This window comes from Humulus lupulus, chromosome 1 (genome assembly GCF_963169125.1).
Source record: "Humulus lupulus chromosome 1, drHumLupu1.1, whole genome shotgun sequence".
NCBI lineage: Eukaryota > Viridiplantae > Streptophyta > Magnoliopsida > Rosales > Cannabaceae > Humulus > Humulus lupulus.
This window is the reverse complement of record NC_084793.1, coordinates 278,391,678-278,410,451: the sequence shown is the minus strand read 5'-3', so window position 1 is coordinate 278,410,451 and position 18,774 is coordinate 278,391,678. Positions and strand designations below refer to the sequence as shown.

The following is an 18,774-nucleotide window of genomic DNA, read 5'->3' as shown; positions in this document are numbered from 1 at the left end:
AGTTAAAACCCGGTTCATGTCAACAATAGCTGCATATCTTCCAACTAACAGTGAAAATATACTAATTAGTTGTACCACTTACTTGGGAGCATTTCCTTGTAAAGTAGCATGAAATGAAGAAAAAAGCTGACCTGGATAACATAACATTTAATTCGGTTAATGTGAACCTTAAAATACTATATGATATATAACTCATATTTGAAACTCAATGAAAAATTAAAAAAACTAATGACAGTGAAACTTTAAGGCTAAATAGGTCAAAGACCTTGTCATTTTCTGATTAGAATAGAGATTGGTGTATTTGGTTGTAACTTTAGACAGGCCAAACACCCATACAACAGTGGTAGCACATGAAAACTGCAACCGAAATTTTGGGATACAGTTTGGTTTAAAAGTGTAAATGAATTTATAACCTTTTTTCTTTTCTGATTTGTTGATAGATTGAGAGGTCTTGCTGTAACTTATTTCTGTTTAAAAATTTTCATTGTTGTGTTCCCAATTAGATGCTTAACCTCTGGTTGAGTTTGTGATGGTCTTATTCATTACAATTTTTTTAGCTGTAATATTATTTTCGCCATATGATAAAAAGTAGCATTGGTACTATAATTATTTTAAAAAAAAAAATCCTGCTGACTGCTAGAAAGTCGTAGTTGACAAAAACCATTTGCTAATAACCTTCTTTTTCTAGAATACATCTATCATAAGCCATCATTTCAAAATATACAGACTGGAGTCATAAGCATGTACATCAAAAACAAAGTTGACACATATGAACCATTCAAATGTGTTATCATATATTTCAAAATAATACAAAACTGAACAAAATCATTCTAAAAAATTTAAGTTTCAACATTTTAAGGACAAGCAAATTTTAACAGCAACAACAAAATACAAAAAGGCAAAAAATCCAAATGTGTACCTCATTTAAAGAGGAAGAACTAGATGAAATTGCAACCTCTGAATCTGGTAGCAGTAACACAAAAGAGAGTTCTTGCAAACTCCTTTAGATGCAAAAATATAGAAACGTATGAGCTCACAAAAGAAAGGTGGAGTTGGAGAGAATTTGAAAAGAAACAAACTATTTAATACCTCAGAGTCCACAACAAACCATCATAACTGTGCCCCATACTTGCATCATTCATAATTCTGCAACACATTTCAATTTTTTAAGTGAACAATCATTTTCTATTTAAAGCATCCATAAACAAGCATGTAGAGGATGCATTTTAAAAAAACTCATGTCATCATAGAAGCTATATACCCTAACAAACATGCAAATAGAATGTTTAAAAACCAGCATTCTGTTGTCATTTTTATTTTATTATTTTAAGCAAGGAACGTACAAAAACATCAGTATAGGAAGTATTTTCCTATACAAGCCTACATCGAAACACAACTAAAACAATGTAAGCTGATTATGCATTTTAATATGAAAGGCATCTGAAAAATAGTTGCATAGTTATGAAATTCTAATAGAAAATTAGTATAGCAAACACATAAACAGAAAGGAATAAACTAAGGGTGATATAGGACCAAAGGAGAAAATAGGATAGATAACAAGAGATGAATCCATAGAGAGAAATAGAACAACAGATAGAAAAGATGTAGAGAGAACAACATTAGAGAGAAATCTCAATGATTTATAATTTTATAGACAAATTTGACTATATAAAGTATGAAGTCACAGTAAAATTGCTCCCCCGAGAGCCAGGAATCTCTCCCACTGCTGGTTACAACTTACCAAATTCTCCACACCCTGACTTCAATAATTCCTCCTCTTATTTTCTAACTAACTCTCGGTACACCAAAAAACCCTGCACCCTCATCCCACACAACCCTTTCCCACATAACTAACTCTCAACCACGTGTAGCCCTCTCTCCCTTGCCTCTCCTTGTGTACACATGTGATAGGAGGTCTATCAATACTATAACTTTAGCATGGTAGAACCCAAAAAAATTTGGGCATTTAATTTGGTTTGGCATACTACAGCGAATCAGAGAAGGTGAAAATTGTGACATGAATAACGTCACGAGAACAGTCTGCTTTTTCTAGTTCCTACTCACTATTTTGCAAACATTCCAATTACAGTTTTATGTTAGATATAACTGCTTAAAGAAGAAGAATAAAAGGGTCATACCTAATCATTTTTTCAACCTGCTTTGCAACACTATATTCCAAATCTTCTTCTTTTTGCTTGGTGCGTCCAGATTTTGCCGTCCTCTTTGATTCCAAAATTCTGGGTAGAACATAGAGCTGATATTCCTCATGCAGAAGTATATACTGCATATTTTAAAGTCAAGAAAACAGTCAACTTCTTCAATTTGATAACATGTTTCATTAGACAAATATAAATGGCAAGTCTCACCTCATCCCTAAATAATGTTAGAACTAGATTTTCTTTCAGTACCACCTGAAATAATCAACAAAAAAGAAAGAGGTGAGAAAAACAAGCAATACAATATTCCATTGAATAAATCAATCATGTTTTTAATGTTGTACTCTTCAACCAGATCATTCTATTCCACATCTTACAACGAAAAGAATTTCAATACAAATACTTAGCATGGCGATTACATTTATACAAAACTTCTACCCTTTAACATGGGTACATACCATTGGCACAATTACAAAAGTTTTACAAATCACTTATGGCATTTATTTTATATGAAACAACCTTGTATTACAAATCACTTATGGCATATTAAGAAAATACTTATTGCATATATGGAATATATTTGAATAAAAAGAAAAATCCCATTTGTGTTCATGGTTGAAAGATTAATTAAGCGACTAAAAGCATAAAACAATAATTAAAGACCCATTGACCGAAATCAGTGTGCATTTTAAAGATCTAAAATTATAGTAGTCATGCTCATGATTGTTTTTCTTTTTTTCTTGCATCAATGGGGATTTGAAGCCCCCCCCCCCCCCCCCCCCCCCCTCCTCCCACACACACCAAACCACCAGAGCTACTCAAGTGGAAACTATGCTCATGATTGTGAATGATAAAATGATACATTTTTTTTTGTAAAATTAGCTAGAAGTTTATCAACGAATCACCAAATTTATTTTCACAATCAAGAAATGTAATCTACTAAGGTTTACCATAGCAATATCGATGCTAGTAACATGAAGCAGCTCATCTGGACAAACAAGATACCCAAATAACACCCATTCTCGATAAGAAGTAACATTTGCAAGATCCTGGGCTCTCTGCAAGGAGCAAATAAAATGAAGCAATTAGCTAACAATTACACTTGAAATTTTGGGGGGTGGGGGGACAATTGAAAATAATACAGCTAAAAATCACACAGAAGAAGTGTCTACCATTGGATGAGCAGAATTTGTAAGAATATCTGGATATCGAGGATGATATGGGTATAGATTCAATATTATTATTATCAGCACCAAAATCAAAAGTATAAACTAAGAGAAAAAAAGGGAGAAAAACAAAACACTAACCAGGGTACACTGCAACTATTTGAGTCATGACCTCTTCAATAATCCATCCAATACTATCAGAAATGGGGCTTCTTTGCTTAGTACTTCTTGTCTCTCCTCTGTAACGGGAAATACACTTGTCAAATTTGTAATAAGTTTGCCTTTCATAGACATCACCTTTCTCTGATTCCCATGGGGTGTGGGAATAGTTTTGACAACTGGCTTTCTCCATAACTTTACGGTCCAACTCACCACCCTCAAACAGCTTCATATAGAAGCTAGTGTGAATCAACCAGCACAAGAAATGTATGTTAGGAGAAGAATTGCACCTCAAGAAGACATAATAAATAAATAATTTAATTAGAGAGATTCATATTTTACCAAAATTTCAAGAAGAAAGAAGAGGGGGCTCGGACCCCTCTGCAAGACCAAGCCACCTACGACCTCTCTGCGAGATCGAGCCACCCACCCCCTCCGCAAGACCGAGCCACCCACCCCCTCCGTGAGACCGAGCCACCCACGACCCTGAGCCCGTCGTTTTCACAAGACCCACGAGCCCCTATCATTTGCGCCGTTTGCCGATGATAGAGAAGGTCAATTTTTCAAATTAGGGGAGAGAAGAAACAAAGGTTGTGATGGAGATGGAGGTGGAGTTGTGCGATGGAGCCCCTGTCAAAGTGATTTGGGCGGAGAGAAAGGAATAAGGTGAGAGAAAGAAAAATTGGATTTGGGCAAAAAGTTAACACATTTTTTCATTTGGCGCTTAAATTTTTTTTGTCCCCACCTATAATCTAATTTTACTTCTTTTTAATCTTACTTAGTATAATACTTTTTGAAAAAGCTTATATTCATGTGTTATGGAAAGAGAGATTTGTTGTAGTGAATAATTATTTTCATGTGATTGATGTGATTGATAACATGTTCATGCACTTTGTGCCATACATAAACACCCACACAGTCATAATCATGCATCTCATTAGTAGAAACATGATTATTAGGATTGTCCTATATGTTTATATGATTTGTTTTGTGAAACCAATTGCATATAAATTACTTAGTTTATTTTTGAAGACTTGGTAAAATATCACACCGGTTTTAAGTCTTTATAACTTAATTTTTTTTAAACCAACTTTATTTTAAAATTGTTTTTTAGTAAAGTTTAGATGAACATAATTGGTAATTTAAAATTTGATATGGACCTAGAAACTCGCTTTCTTTCCAATTTTAATTATGTTCATAAAGTTTAAAGATTCTATAATTAATTTGGAATTAATTAGGTTAAAAACACTTATTTCAAAATAGTGAGTGGGAGAGGGTTGATAACTCAACATAACCCACGGTCTCCATTTTTAATATAACACCATGAGATATGAATAGCGCCTCGCGACGACTTTGTTTTCGTCCCCCTAAGGAAGGTCTCTAGACATATCAATAGCAAGGTTATATTTCTCACAAAGATAGGAACTAATGATGTATTTTAGGTTTGACCGACCCTAAGGCAGCATGTCCTAAGTTAAGTCATGAACTCCGAAATAATGGGTTACACTCACAAAGTTATGATTAAGCTTTTTCAGTGGAAAATCATAACTTGACCAAACTAAGCAGTACTTTAATGTTTAAAAGAGAAAATAAAGAGTTATTTTAAGTTTTAAACAATAAAGATAAGAATGTCTTATAAACTCTCTAAGTTAATTTGACCGACCCTATGGTGGCACTTTAATTGTTAAAAAGTTTTATCGTGGAAATTAATCTTTATTTTATGTGTTTTAATTGCGCTCATGCATCACATTTAATTTCCGAAACATTGATATTTATTTATCTAAATATAATAATATTTGTATTTTTTTTATTCAGAATATGTCTATCTCTTGAAATCCCATCACTGCTTTAATTGCACAAGAAAAATTAACTGGTGATAACTTCATAAAATGGAAATCAAATATGAATCTGTTGTTGGTTAGCGAAAACCACAAGTTTGTCCTAAATGAGAAATGTCCTGAAGAACCTGGCGCCAATGCCCCGAAACATGTTCGACACAAATTTGATGCATGGATTCAATCCAATAACAAAGCTAAGGGCTATATGCTTGTAAGCATGAGTGATGTCTTACGAAGAAAGCATGAATCCATGGAAACTGCTTTTGAGATACTAGAATCTATTAAGGAAATGTTTGGGCGCCCATCTGATCAAAATCGTCACGAGGCTACTAGAACCTACATGAATGCTAAGATGAAGAAATGTCAATCTGTGCGTGAGCATGTTTTGAACATGATCAGTGTACTTCATGAAGCTGAGACGCATGGAGCAGTCATGGATGAAAAGACACAAGTAAGCATTATACTTGAGTCTTTAACTCCTTCTTTTTCTACATTCACAAAAAATTATGTCATGAACAAATTAGAATTTAACATGACACAATTGCTGAATGAATTACAAACTTTTGAGTCTTTGAACAAGACGATATCAAGTCAGGCTGAAGAAAATGTTGCTGAAGCAAAACCATCTTCTTCTAAGAAGAAAAGGAAAAACAATAACAATGACTACAAACCTAAAAAGGACAATCCGAAAAAGGCAAAGAAGTCATCCAAGGCACCCGAGAACAAAAAGAACAATGACCCCAAACAAAAGACACCAAAAGGAAAGTGTTTCCATTGTAATGTCGATGGTCATTGAAATAGAAACTGTCCAAAGTTTCTCGCCGAACTGAAAGAGAAAAAGAAAGGTAAATTAGATTTACTTGTACTCGAAACTTGTATGGTGGAACATAATAAATTATCATGGATAGTTGATTCTGGTTCCACTAACCATCACTACAACAATATTTAGTATATATTACATTAAAGAATAGCATATATTTAGAAGTGCTATTATTGTTGTGGGATTAAAAATACACGGAAGACATATTTTGGCGCCATATGAATAAAACTCAGGCGCCAAAATGATTTTTTTTTTGTTAGTCTCATCTGCCAAATCCCTAAATCAAAGTTACCCGAAAGATTTCTCTCAGCCTCCATCTCTCACTCACGAAGACTCACTCCGCCCTCTCCGCCCTCACGAAGTCTCTCTCTCTCGTATTTCTCCTAAAGATGAACCCAAGTGTCCGGTCATCATTTTCATCAATTCCAAAAGTGGAGGCCAACTTGGTGGTGATCTTCTTGTGACCTATAGGTCTCTTCTCAATGAAAACTAGGTATATTTATATACCCTTTATATATAAATTGTGTTTGTGTGTGTGAGTGTGATGCTGATTTGGAAGATGCTAATTTTCTTCAGGTTTTTTATTTGGGGGAAGAAGGTCCGGATAAGATTTTGCGCCAAATTTATGTTAATCTTGCAAATTTGCAGAGGGAAGGAGATAAGTTTGCCACTCATATCCAGGAGAACTTGAGATTAATTGTGAGTTTTTGATAAAAATTTTAGTCTTACCCTTTATGATGATATAATATTATATAGAATATGATGACTCTTTTTAAATTTGTAATTGGAGAGTTGACATGTATTTTGCTCTCTTCAGGTTGCAGGTGGTGATGGAACCGCAGGGTGGCTTCTTGGAGTTGTTTCTGATCTCAAGTTATCTCATCCACCAGCAATTGCAACAGTGCCCTTAGGAACATGAAACAATCTTCCATTTTCATTTGGCTGGGTAGGAAGAACATGAACATTTCAAATCACTTCTACTTGTTCATTATACCTGTTAAAGCTTTCTTTACCGATTCAGATATATATACATATATATGTATATATCGTTGTGGCATATCCTTTCATCTTGTTTTGACTCATAAGCCACTTCTTGATGATATGTTTGATGTTGAGCTGAATCTTTTAATGTTAAAACCCCTGAAAAAGTGTTGATATTCACATTTACTGAAGAAAAAAAAGCATACTTTATTTAAGCTACTGAGTACAAAAACTATTTTCATTTACCGTGTTATGAACTTCAGTTTAATCAGTAGCCATATTAATTGGTGCTACAGGGGAAGAAAAATCCTGGGACAGATGAAAATGCGGTAAAGTCATTTTTGCGTCAAGTAATGGATGCTAAGGAAATGAAAATCGACAGGTCAGAGCAGTTGTTACTTTCTTTAGCACTTATTTTTTTTTCTATGAAATCTTCTGTCGTTCTCGGTTGTAGGTACTAATTGTTGTTCCCTATTTGATTGTGAATAGCTGGCATATTATGATGAGGATGCGGGCTCCAAAAGAAGGTCCATGTGACCATATTGCTCCTCTGAAATGGATATTTTTTGCTTGCTGTTATATGAATATTTCTCTTCTTATTCAGGCTTGCTTATTCACGAGGTAGCCAATATACTTAGCAGTTATTTTCTATTTTATTTATGTGTCTTTGTTCCTTGCTTTGATTTTGCATTTATGTGATAGATTGCAAAACCTTGTTATGTGCAAGCTAAAAATCAAGGATTCAATATCACAGTGGAGTGATTTCTATCTATGACACATGGGTCCTTTTTTTAACTTTTAAAACAATTGCATCTGCATGTGACACTTGTTGAACTAAAAACTTTCCCTCTTGTTTAAAGATTCAGAGTGTATTTTTTTTTCATTATGCTTGTAAGTTTAAAAATTTGGATGGCAATCAGGTGTTTAATGGAGTTGTTCATAAAAATTCAGGGCTGTTTTTAAGCTTTCCTTGGTTCTATTTATGTTTTGTGATGACTTGTTTAGATTGAGAATTTAGGTTTTGGGATTTTGAAAAATGGTTTCGCTATCTCATTCTCTAGTTGTAATTTTGAAAAACCAGTTTCAGATCTTCTTTGGATGCTGATTCAAGTGACATGCATTTGTTTTGTTCAAACTGAAATCAAAATCGTATTGAAAAACACAATATTATGTTCTACAAATCTTTTTACTGAATTCCAAATAAAATAGAACATGAATAACTTGTATAGGGTAATTTAATGTGCTCTCAGCTTTATTTTGTTTTCATGGGAGTTTTTGATGTTGGTTCTTTGCTAGGCACTTATTTTTGCGAAAGAATTAGCTATGCCTGGAAATGGAGAGAAAGAGTCAAATTTGAGTAAGAAAAATGCTCACAAACTCAATGATTTATAAGGTAATTTCTCAGTTTTTGTTGGAATAAATTAACAAACAGCAAGCCATTTTAGCTTTTGATGTTCATTACTTAATTGGTATAACTAATGAGAATACATGACAAACTTCTATATCTGTCTTTGTTCCTTGCTTTGATTTTGCATTTATGTGATAGATTGCAAAACCTTGTTATGTGCATAGAGGGAATCATATATTTTGAGAATGGTTTATTTATGGTTTTGTATTTTGAGAATGGGATTAGTCAATGAGTAATGATCTTGAAATTATTACCAGGTCGTTGAGCATGGTCTGGGACATCTGCCATTTACAGAAAAACAGGTGGTCACTCCAACTGGTAAGCTGACAGTCAAATGGAATTTTTTAGTTCTTTGTCCCTTTTAGTTTTCTGTTTTCATTTTTAATGGGTTCCTTCAGCTTATATGTGAAAAATTACTTATCATATTGTAACTTTTCCTTTTTTCTTTTTTTAAACAGGAAAATTTTTAGCATATGAGTAACATTAGCTTCTTGTCTGAATGTGAGGGCATTAACTGTTTAGCCTCAACAATTAAGTGCCACTACTCATATTAGAAAAGCAAAGCATATGTCAGTATTGCAAATCTCTAAAAAGGAAAATCTAATATTAACTGTCCTAATATGACAGTTTAGGACCCATGCTTCATATGCATGTTTGCTGTTCAAAGACTAAAGTTAGTTTATGCTGTATAGATGATACCTTCATTATTTTGTTTTCATTTGGTGATGGGAGCTTTTAAACTTGCTTTGCAATTGGACACTGTGGTGTCAAGCTGTGATGTTTTAGTTTTTCATGATGTTAAGCAATATAATTATTGGATTTGGAATTCTTAGTCAATATGCAATTGGGTCTTGTGAATTTATATTTCTTTTGACTTGATGTAGATGCAGTTTCTAAATATGTTAAATTTATTTAAAATTATTACAATAATAATGATGACAAGATTTTGATAACCTTTCTTCTCTTTCAAATGGATTTGCAATGAAGTCATGCAGTCATTCAATTGTATAACTACATATGGTATATACTATTTGGAATCACTTTCTAGTTGTAGAAATGCCTTGGCTTTTCATGGTTAGATTTGCAGGAAAATTAATCAATGGCCAAATTTTCCTAACAGAAAAAGAAAAAAGAAAGCCTGTAGTCTGATTCATGTGCAGTGTTAGGATCATTTAAGGGTAATCATTCATACATAAAGTAATAATAAGGGTAATCATTCAATGTATAAATAACTAGATATAAATACATAATGATGCTGAGTAATTATTAATAATATCCACTCCTCATCCTCGAATAGTCACTCTAAGGAGATATGAATATATAATACTTTTGAGTCTTTATTATTTTAAATTTTTTTTGGATCCCCTACTGCACCAAGTCCAAAAACATGCCATTTTTTTAATTTCTTAATTTCCAGTGGTTTTTTTGCTCTAACATGTGTATTTAAATAATTTTAAGATGCTACAAAAGAATTTTTTCTAGAAAGTTGCATGAAACTCATTTTTGGCATACAATCTGAATTTTTTTAGTTATGCTGAATTTCAAGAAAGCTTGTCATATTCTTTTGATTTTTGAGTGGTTTATTTGATTTTTCTCTTTTTGACGTGCTATTCATTTTATGTTGGTACCCAGCCTTGCCAATTCCAAAAGATCTTACTTTGTCCATTTGATTTCTTGTTCTTTTCTATTATTGGGTATATATTAATGTATTCATTATTGATGAGATTTAAGTGTTGATCATATGTAATTATTCCATTAAACTGATACAATGTAAACCATGTTTTGTGAAAATACCTCAAAGAACCATGTGTGTGTTGCTGCTTCTACTTTTTGGAATTATTAAAAACATGTATGATGTACACTTTGTGAGATGTTTAGATTTAGTTCTTTGTCTGTACCAGCTGTATCTGTTTTAATTTATAACTAGAAAATATTATTATATTTCATTCTTGATCTCACTTTTATTTATTCTTATAGTTTGAACTTGTGTAATTTATAACTAGAAATCATTATGCAGAAGCTTGTTGACTTGATTGGAATAACATCCATTATGGAGGTATACTACTTTTTACCATTTCTTGATGTTATATAACTTCATTTCTTTGTCCTCTGTTTTGTTGTAATGTATTCTTTTGTATATTGATGTAATGGTAGTTTAGCTACCTTTTTCTTTTTTCTTAGTTTTTGTTTTGAAGCGATACTTGTGGTGGTTTTCACCACTCACTGTCGTGTAATATTCATTTATTAACACAAGTTGTTATTTTTTTTTTTGTTTTATAAAAAAAAAAAGGTTTTTCCTAGCTTCTTTAAAAACAAAGATTCAATTTTGCTGCTTCTTTCAAATTGGCATCTCCTGGTATTTTAATACGAAATATAATAGCATATCTGCCTTTTGTGACCTGACAATATAGAAGATTTTGGTTTAATTTGAGATTTTGGCAGTGCTTTACAATGTCCTGGTTCTGAATTATCAGTTGATCAAAGAGAAACATTGTCCTTAGCCCCAAAAATGTGCAGGTATTTTCTTTGGGTTTGTTATTGTGGTACTTGTATTCTGCCTTTACCTTGACCATCTTTATCTGCTTTAATGTTATTGTGAACGTCTGCAAATAAATATTTGGTTTTCTTGATGATCTTTATTCTAATTCCATTTGTTTATGCTACCAGGATTTTTAGGATGATCTTTATTCTTGATGATCTGAGTAAGTTTTAGGATGTTCTAGGTGTCTACAGTTTACTAGGCTTTGAAAATGCTTATAAATGAATGATTGTTTGTCTTTTGGTCTCAAAATCAAATCCTTGACTCACTTTGGAATTAATTCACCGAAAGTAAATGAAACTTTTAGGTAAATGAAGAGTGATTTTAAAATCAATTAATTAATAAATTTATTAACCATATAACTATTGAGTATTCTCTTGCCGGCAACACTTAGTCAATACTTTACTATTTGTATTTGTTAGTGTCTTTAGTCCTGTTAGTATTATTGTTTGGTTTGTTAATATAGACTCTTCTTGTTATTGATTGTAGTTAGTCTCTACCATGGTTAGAATTGCTTGTGTTGGTCTTTTTGTAGTTACCTCTCCTTTAGTCCTTTTTGCTGTATTTTTTTTTGTTGTATGAAGTTAGGATTGTCTAGATTTGATTTATGCATGTTCTATTATCTGATTTTATTAAGCTTTTGTTATAAGTGTGATCTGAAGCTCTACTCTCTTAAAGTTAAACTATGATTATTTGCATATCAGTTTTTGCAATTGTATTTCATTTGCATATTTTAGGTTCTTGATCACAGAAGTGAAAAGAAATGAAAATAGATTTAAACTTTGCATGTTTTGTAAATTTGTTCTTCTATTTTATTACTTATTTTTTTGCCTGAGATACTATGTTTTGCACACTACCTTTATGTCTTTTTTTGTAATGATGAAATGGAGATCATTTGCACTTGTCTAATTGAGGATACAACCAAATTGGATTGTGAGAATTTGGCCATTTGATAATTGAAAATTCGCTTCCATATGTAGGCAATTTATTCATTCATTTAAGGTTGAATATATAAGAGTTTTCTCCTAATTAATTGCTTATAAAGATATATTCTGATAGCATACTATCAACATTATTACAAATGAGAAAATTAATAACTGATCACAGCTGTAAAATACGGCTGTAATATCACCTAGAATCAATGATAATTTCAACATTAAGTAATAGCAAAGTTTTATGCAAAATGTATTGTGTAGAAATATTATTGTCCTCTCTATTTTACATTTCTGAATTGCATTTCAAAAGTTCTCTACATTTATTTTTCCTTCTTTGCATAATGGTTCTTAGATGGTTTTAAAATTTTTCCTTTTCAAGGTTGGCGCTAATCATTTTTTAGGGGGGGCATGATTTCTATTATTCCTCTTTAATGGGGAATGTCTATGCTGCCTAATTAAATGCTTATTTATTTATTTTTAAATTTTAATTAGTCTATTTAATGGTTTTGGTTCTTAGCTGTTTTGAGGGCACATTGGTTTTTAAAGTCAGTCGATTCGGTGCCGGCTACTTTATTGGCTGCGATCAACACCCAAAATGCAAGTAAGTTCGGAGCATTTTATACTGCCTGATAATATGTTGTCTTTGGCTCCTTTGTGTGCATAGGTTTCGGGGGACAACTTATTCAGCTAACTGTTCTGTATGCCATTAGTTGCTTGCTTTACGCTTGTGGTATGTATTCTCCAGTCACACGAAGAAGTTAGTTATTTAAATAAACCTTTGGACTGGATTTCAGTAGAAATGACTGGACAGGAATATTTTTAGTCTTATACAGTGTCTGATGCACTTTGATAAATTTTAGTATATAGATTAGTATGTTTTCTTTAAAAAATTAGTAATAGTTATGAAGTTAATTTGAAACTTACAAGTTGTCAAAATCATATCGTCAAAAGAAGAATAAAATGATAAAACAAACAATAAGATGAAAGGAAGATTACATAACGAGTAAAGCTGGTTAAGGAAGGAAACACTAAAACATTGTTAAATCCACTTCACTAAGAAACAAAAGAATTACAAGAGTTTATATATAGCTTCAGCCGCTTAGCTGAGCTCTACAAAGTAGGAATTCATAAAAAGAGGTAGAACTAAACAACCTGATCCTTAAACTAAAATTGGATAAGCTCTTAATCAAAATCATATTTAGGCTTCTTTGTTTGATGCTTTTGATAATTAATATGGTTTTTTTAAGAGTTACTATAAGCACTTATCAATGTTTTGGTAAAGGATGAAAGTATCTTTAGAATGGGTCCATTATTAAGAGTTGATCATTTATGCGCTAATTTCATCTAATATAAATATTCAACTGATTGTTTTTTGACACAGTGGTAATATAATATTTTGTATTGATTGCTTCAATGCTTTTAGCCAGGTCTTAATGAGAAATTAAAATGCATAAAGCTTGGCATTTTTTTAAGGTGCAACTTGTTAGCATTATCCTTTTTGTTGCTATCATGACTACACAAGGCATGATTCTATAGCTTGATTTCTTATAAGTTTTCACCATGTCATTTTAGCTTGTGATGAGTATTTCCATCTGTTATGGTGTATTCAATATTTTCATCTGTTTTCTGTTAATTTTGTTTGCTTGTAGGGTCTACTTTTGTTTACAAAAAGTAACTTTTTTTCTTTGGTTGTCTTTCCAAATATAAATTCCCATTAGGACATTGCATATTATATAAAGGCAGATGCATAGAACTTTTAAAGAGCAGTTACTATGAATTAAGTGTGGTGCGATTATTATTTGGTTGTTATGCTAGTCACTTGTCCCTCCTTAGTGACTATCATTGTCTATTTTGCCATTTCTGTCCTATTTTTTCTTAAGTTTTCTTAGTTATGTTTCTGCTCTGATGTTGCTCTATTTTGATGTATTTATTTCATGTATAGGTATTATATATATACAAGGATATATGTACATCTGTTTGTGTCTCCAGATTTAGTTCTTTCCCTCTCACCCACGATCTTATTCTCTCTCTTTCTTTCTCTGTTGTTGCAGATGTTAGCATGGAGGTGGGATGGTGTTGTAACAGCTGGGACTTCAATGCGACTAGGGTACCGTTGCATTGAATAGTATTTTTATTTTTTTCTATGAAGTTTCAGGAAAGATAAATACAACATTTAAATTTGTGATTAACTTATATAGTTCTAGTTGGCCAAATTCTTAGACAATTCGCAGTTAATGTAATAGGGTGTTCATGTAAGATGTTAATGATGTTGGGTATTTTGGTCTTGCAGCTAAGCTTCTATGGAGGGGTGCTGAGTGTTGGAATGAGTGTTTAAAGCTTTTGGGCGTTGCTGAAGCAGCAGAAGCATCAATGGATTCTGACCAGTTAAGCTCTGGAATTTCATATTTTGATACTCACTTTCAAGGCCTCATAGTTCAGAAAAGGTCTCTTTCTCTCTCTCTCTCTATATATATATTTATATAACTGCAGTTGTCTCAACTTATTTTTATATTCTATTCCATATTTGTCATTTGTGAAATGTTCTGTTTTAACTAGTGTGAAGTATATGGTTGTTAGGTATGCATTTAACTGGCCTTGATTGTTTTCCTTTACTTATATTCCATTTATCAATTCAAGTTTTGCATCCCTATTCTGTCATCAAAAGCTTTATTCAGCTGTTGTGTATTCATGACAGACTTCTATGATATTTCTATGGTATGTGATATCGCATTGATTGTTAGAGATCTCGCTAGTTTCTATTAATACTTTGTATTTTCTTGATTTATCTCTTAGTGATGATGACGACTCTGAGAATGAGTCGGCACTTGAAATTCAGCCATACATGATGGAAGAAAAATGTAAGACTGCAATTCCTTTGTTAATAATGTTGTATTGTTATTTTTACCTCCCCTCATTGAAGTGCTCATGCTTTTGATATATTTTTTTCCCTGGAATTTTAATGATTTCTCATCTCCTTCTTCTTTTTTATTGTTTAAGTTAGATTTGGACTTTCTGTTTTCTAATTTTTGGGTCATCATCTGTAGTGTCGAAGCACTTGATAATCACTTGACTGCTATCCAAAGGGACCATGAACTCAGGTCCCAGATAGAAGAAAGGAAAATAAGAAGTGATGCGGCTTATGAAGGGGCCAAAAGAAAAGAGAAAGCTCTCCTGGAAGAAATACTCCGCCAAGAAAAAGCCAAAGCAGAAGGGTATCTCTATTTATTCATATTTATTTGAAAATTGTTAATCTCTATTTGGTAACTAGAAACTAGTATTTTTGTTTGGGATTTTCTTGCAGCATTCTTATAGAGTTTAATTGTTTAAGTATATTAAGCTTTAGTTTATCTTGACAGGAGGTTTCTACTGGTGTGAAAAAGTTATTGAGGGCATCGTCTGGCCAGTACAACGACTTCAGTATTCTTTCCTCTTTAAATTCTCAGGTAAATCATGTAACCTACTATTTGTTTAGTAGGATATATGTTTTTATATATATATCTATAATATTTTAGGTGAAAATTTATGATCTTTAAGAAAGTGTTAGATGGCACTAGATGTATTAGATCAATCCATATGTGTTGTTTTAGGTTCAGATCACTTCCAGGACTTGTCAACCAAACCCAAAGGGATATCATAGAATGTAATGTCTGCTTTTATTAGCCTTTTCATTCTTCCTTTTTATACACATTACTGTATTGAAGTCATAGGTTGTCTATGATTTTTCATGCTTACGTTTGACACTTCTATCAGATAATAGTACATATTCTTTGATTGTTTGATTGATGCTTTTGAAAGTATAATACATATATATTTAATAAGAGCTAATAATTTCATTAATGCAACATGGATGACTATAGCTGCCACTTTAATAAGTTCTAATCTTCCAGTTTTATCAGATACTATATTGTGCAGTGACATAATATATCAAGTGACCGATTACACACATGCATAGGCACACACTGACACCTATACTTGAATTGACTGATAAAATCTTATAATTTCATTACTTCCAACATAGAAACCTATAATTACAACTTTCATGCATTTTTAATTAATACAAGGCAATTTGGTTCTGTTTTTTTTTTTTTATAAAAGCCCTAGAATTACCACTTTAAGTAATTGCTGATGTGATTCCATTATTACACTCGAATATTACAGGTGTGTAGATGTGACTGGAGCTTACAGTGCTCTAAAGAAGGAGCTTAACATAAGCTTGACAGCAATAGGCCTTTTGTGGACTACAACTGGCTTTATTGCAAAGAGGATTACACATGGACCTGTGGAAGAAAGGGAAACAGGTATATGACAAGTGCACAACAAATGGACTCACAACAAAGACATGTGCACAAAGGATGATGAATTGAAGGATGGAGCAAGTTCCATGCATGGTTTACTTTTGTGTATCTTGTAATTTTTTGTTTTTCATTTTTGAAGTAAAAAATGTTCAAGATTATAAAACTTTATTATGTTATGCTTTCAAACTTAAGTTAGAACTAAGATCTCATGAAATAGACACATTCAGAGTTTGAATTGGTTACTGTTTAATGTAATACTTATGGTTTATCAATCTATTGAGAATTATATTTTATGATTAATTTTGATTTTTTTATCAAAATACAATAATGAAAATCTTTTAGTTAAAAAAAACTTATAAGTACCATTATCACAATAAAAAACCTTAATATGTTATGATTTAGAAACATATTATAAGCGTAAAAAATCGTTATGGTTTATATAATATAACAAATTAAAAATGTTATCAAAATAATCAAATGTAACAGTTGAAAAGTGTTATGAAAAAAGTACAAGATTAAATTTCAAATTTATAACCAAAAACTCTATCTAAATGTTATTATTTCAATATTATAGCACCTAAAAATGTGTTATTGAATAGTTTAAGATAACACCGAACATAACATTCAAAAACTGTTATAGAAAAGACTGGACTTTTAATAACAGGGGCTATGTTAGCATTTTCAGAAGTGCTATCAATAGTCCCGGTTAGCAGTTTTTAAGTGTTATGAATACTGTTTTTTCTTGTAGTGCATGTTTGTTCTTGTTTGCAGATGCTTGAGTCCGCAAAGTAGTTGGAGCAAGGAGAGATGACTATGACAGTGGGAAGTGGAGCGCTTGTTTCAGCTAAAGCATGTGGAACAGTCCGTTTAAATTTTAAGAACAATTTTTTAGTTTTGAATAATGTTCTATTTATTCCTTAAATTACTAGAAACATTATTTATTTATCTTTGTTACATGAACAAAAATTTGGCATTTCTTTTAATAATAATATAATTTTTATTTCAAGGAATGGGAACAATATTTGTCATGCAAAACAAAAGGACGGACTGTACATTCTTAATCCAATTGAAAAATCGCTCAATAATTCTAAATTATTTAAAGTGGCTATTCCTCAAAGTAACAAAAGGCAAAAGGTTTCTAAAGAAAATGACACGTATCTTTGGCACTTAAGATTAGGTCATATTAGTCTAGATAGGATAAACCGGTTAACTAAAGATGGACCTTTGAGGGAACTAACAGTTGGAACCCTACCGGTTTGTGAATTCTCTTTAGAAGGAAAATTGACTAAACGACTTTTTACATCAAAGGGAAAGTTGTGGTTTTCTTAGCTCTTTACGTTGATGATATCCTACTCATTGGGAGTGATGTAGAGACATTATCAAATATAAAGAAATGGCTGGCTGACAAATTCCAAATGAAAGATTTGGGAGAAGCGAGCTATGTTCTAGGCATTAAAATTTTAAGAGATAGAAAGAACAAGCTCCTGACACTTTCACAAGTAAATTATATTGATAAAGTGCTTGAAAGATTCTCTATGGAAAATTCCAAAATGGATCAATTGCAGACCAGACATGGAATTACTCTTTGCAAAGATTAGTGTCCAAAGACACCACAAGTGCAAGAGGACATGAGAAATTATCCCTATGCATTAGCTGTAGGGAGCCTAATGTATGCAATGTTGTAATGACCCACTAATCTAGACTATTTGGACCATTAACGAAACTATACATAAAACTTACATTTTTATGAACATACCATAATTTTATTGAGTAACTTGTAAAAATAAGAGTTACTTACAAATAAACAGAATACTAAGAAGGATTTGGGATCCCATTGTCTTTAAAAACAAAACATGATTTAAATGAAAAGAATTACATAAGAAAATGCGGAAAATACATATAAAACCATAAAAATTAAAATGAGACTACATCCTCGAATCAAATAACGCTCGGCCCCTTGACTCCATTCACCATCGATACACATCCTCTAAGCGTCACAAATCTTTCCGCCTCTAAAGCTTACTTCCTGCACATAAACAGAAAGGAATGAGCCTAATTCCCAGCAAGGAAAAATCTAACACATAGTCATACAAATCAATTTCATAATAACGTAAAGACATATCATAACACATAATACACTTATTATAATGGCCATTATTACTTGGGGTCCCATAGACTAAACAAGCTTATGCCCATGAGATTAGTGGGGTCCTACCAGATAAATAGGCATATGCCCACAATCTTTTTGGGGTCTTGTTAGTCAAATAGGGCATAAGCCCAAGCCTACAAACAAACACATTTATAACATATTCATAACATATCATAACATAACACATAAGATAACATAAACATAAACATATAGATTCTAGCCTATTTTCCTTACCAAAGTTACCGGGATATAATGGACTGAGTTGGGACTTTTTGGAACACTCCTAAAACCATAATGAACAAGAGTGAGTTGAAAGAAGGAAAGAGAT

The 18,774-nt window shown here is 32.2% G+C and overlaps 1 protein-coding gene and 1 long non-coding RNA gene across 2 annotated transcripts; one reads left to right on the top strand and one right to left on the bottom strand.

The window, feature by feature from the left end:
* Positions 1 to 1,995: 1,995 nt before the first annotated feature.
* LOC133777715 (probable protein NAP1) lies at positions 1,996 to 3,713 on the bottom strand. The gene is made up of 6 exons (XM_062217432.1): positions 3,495 to 3,713; positions 3,329 to 3,427; positions 3,107 to 3,214; positions 2,367 to 2,411; positions 2,139 to 2,281; positions 1,996 to 2,063 (listed from the first exon to the last, which is right to left on the bottom strand). The coding sequence occupies exons 1-6, from the start codon at positions 3,711 to 3,713 to the stop codon at positions 2,057 to 2,059; spliced, it is 621 nt and encodes a 206-aa protein (XP_062073416.1). The 3' UTR covers positions 1,996 to 2,056.
* A 3,025-nt stretch (positions 3,714 to 6,738) lies between these two features.
* Positions 6,739 to 7,671, top strand: LOC133834518 (uncharacterized). Its single transcript, XR_009893356.1, has 4 exons — positions 6,739 to 6,838; positions 6,957 to 7,085; positions 7,417 to 7,502; positions 7,610 to 7,671. It is a non-coding gene; the product is annotated as an uncharacterized LOC133834518 (long non-coding RNA).
* Positions 7,672 to 18,774: the final 11,103 nt, after the last annotated feature.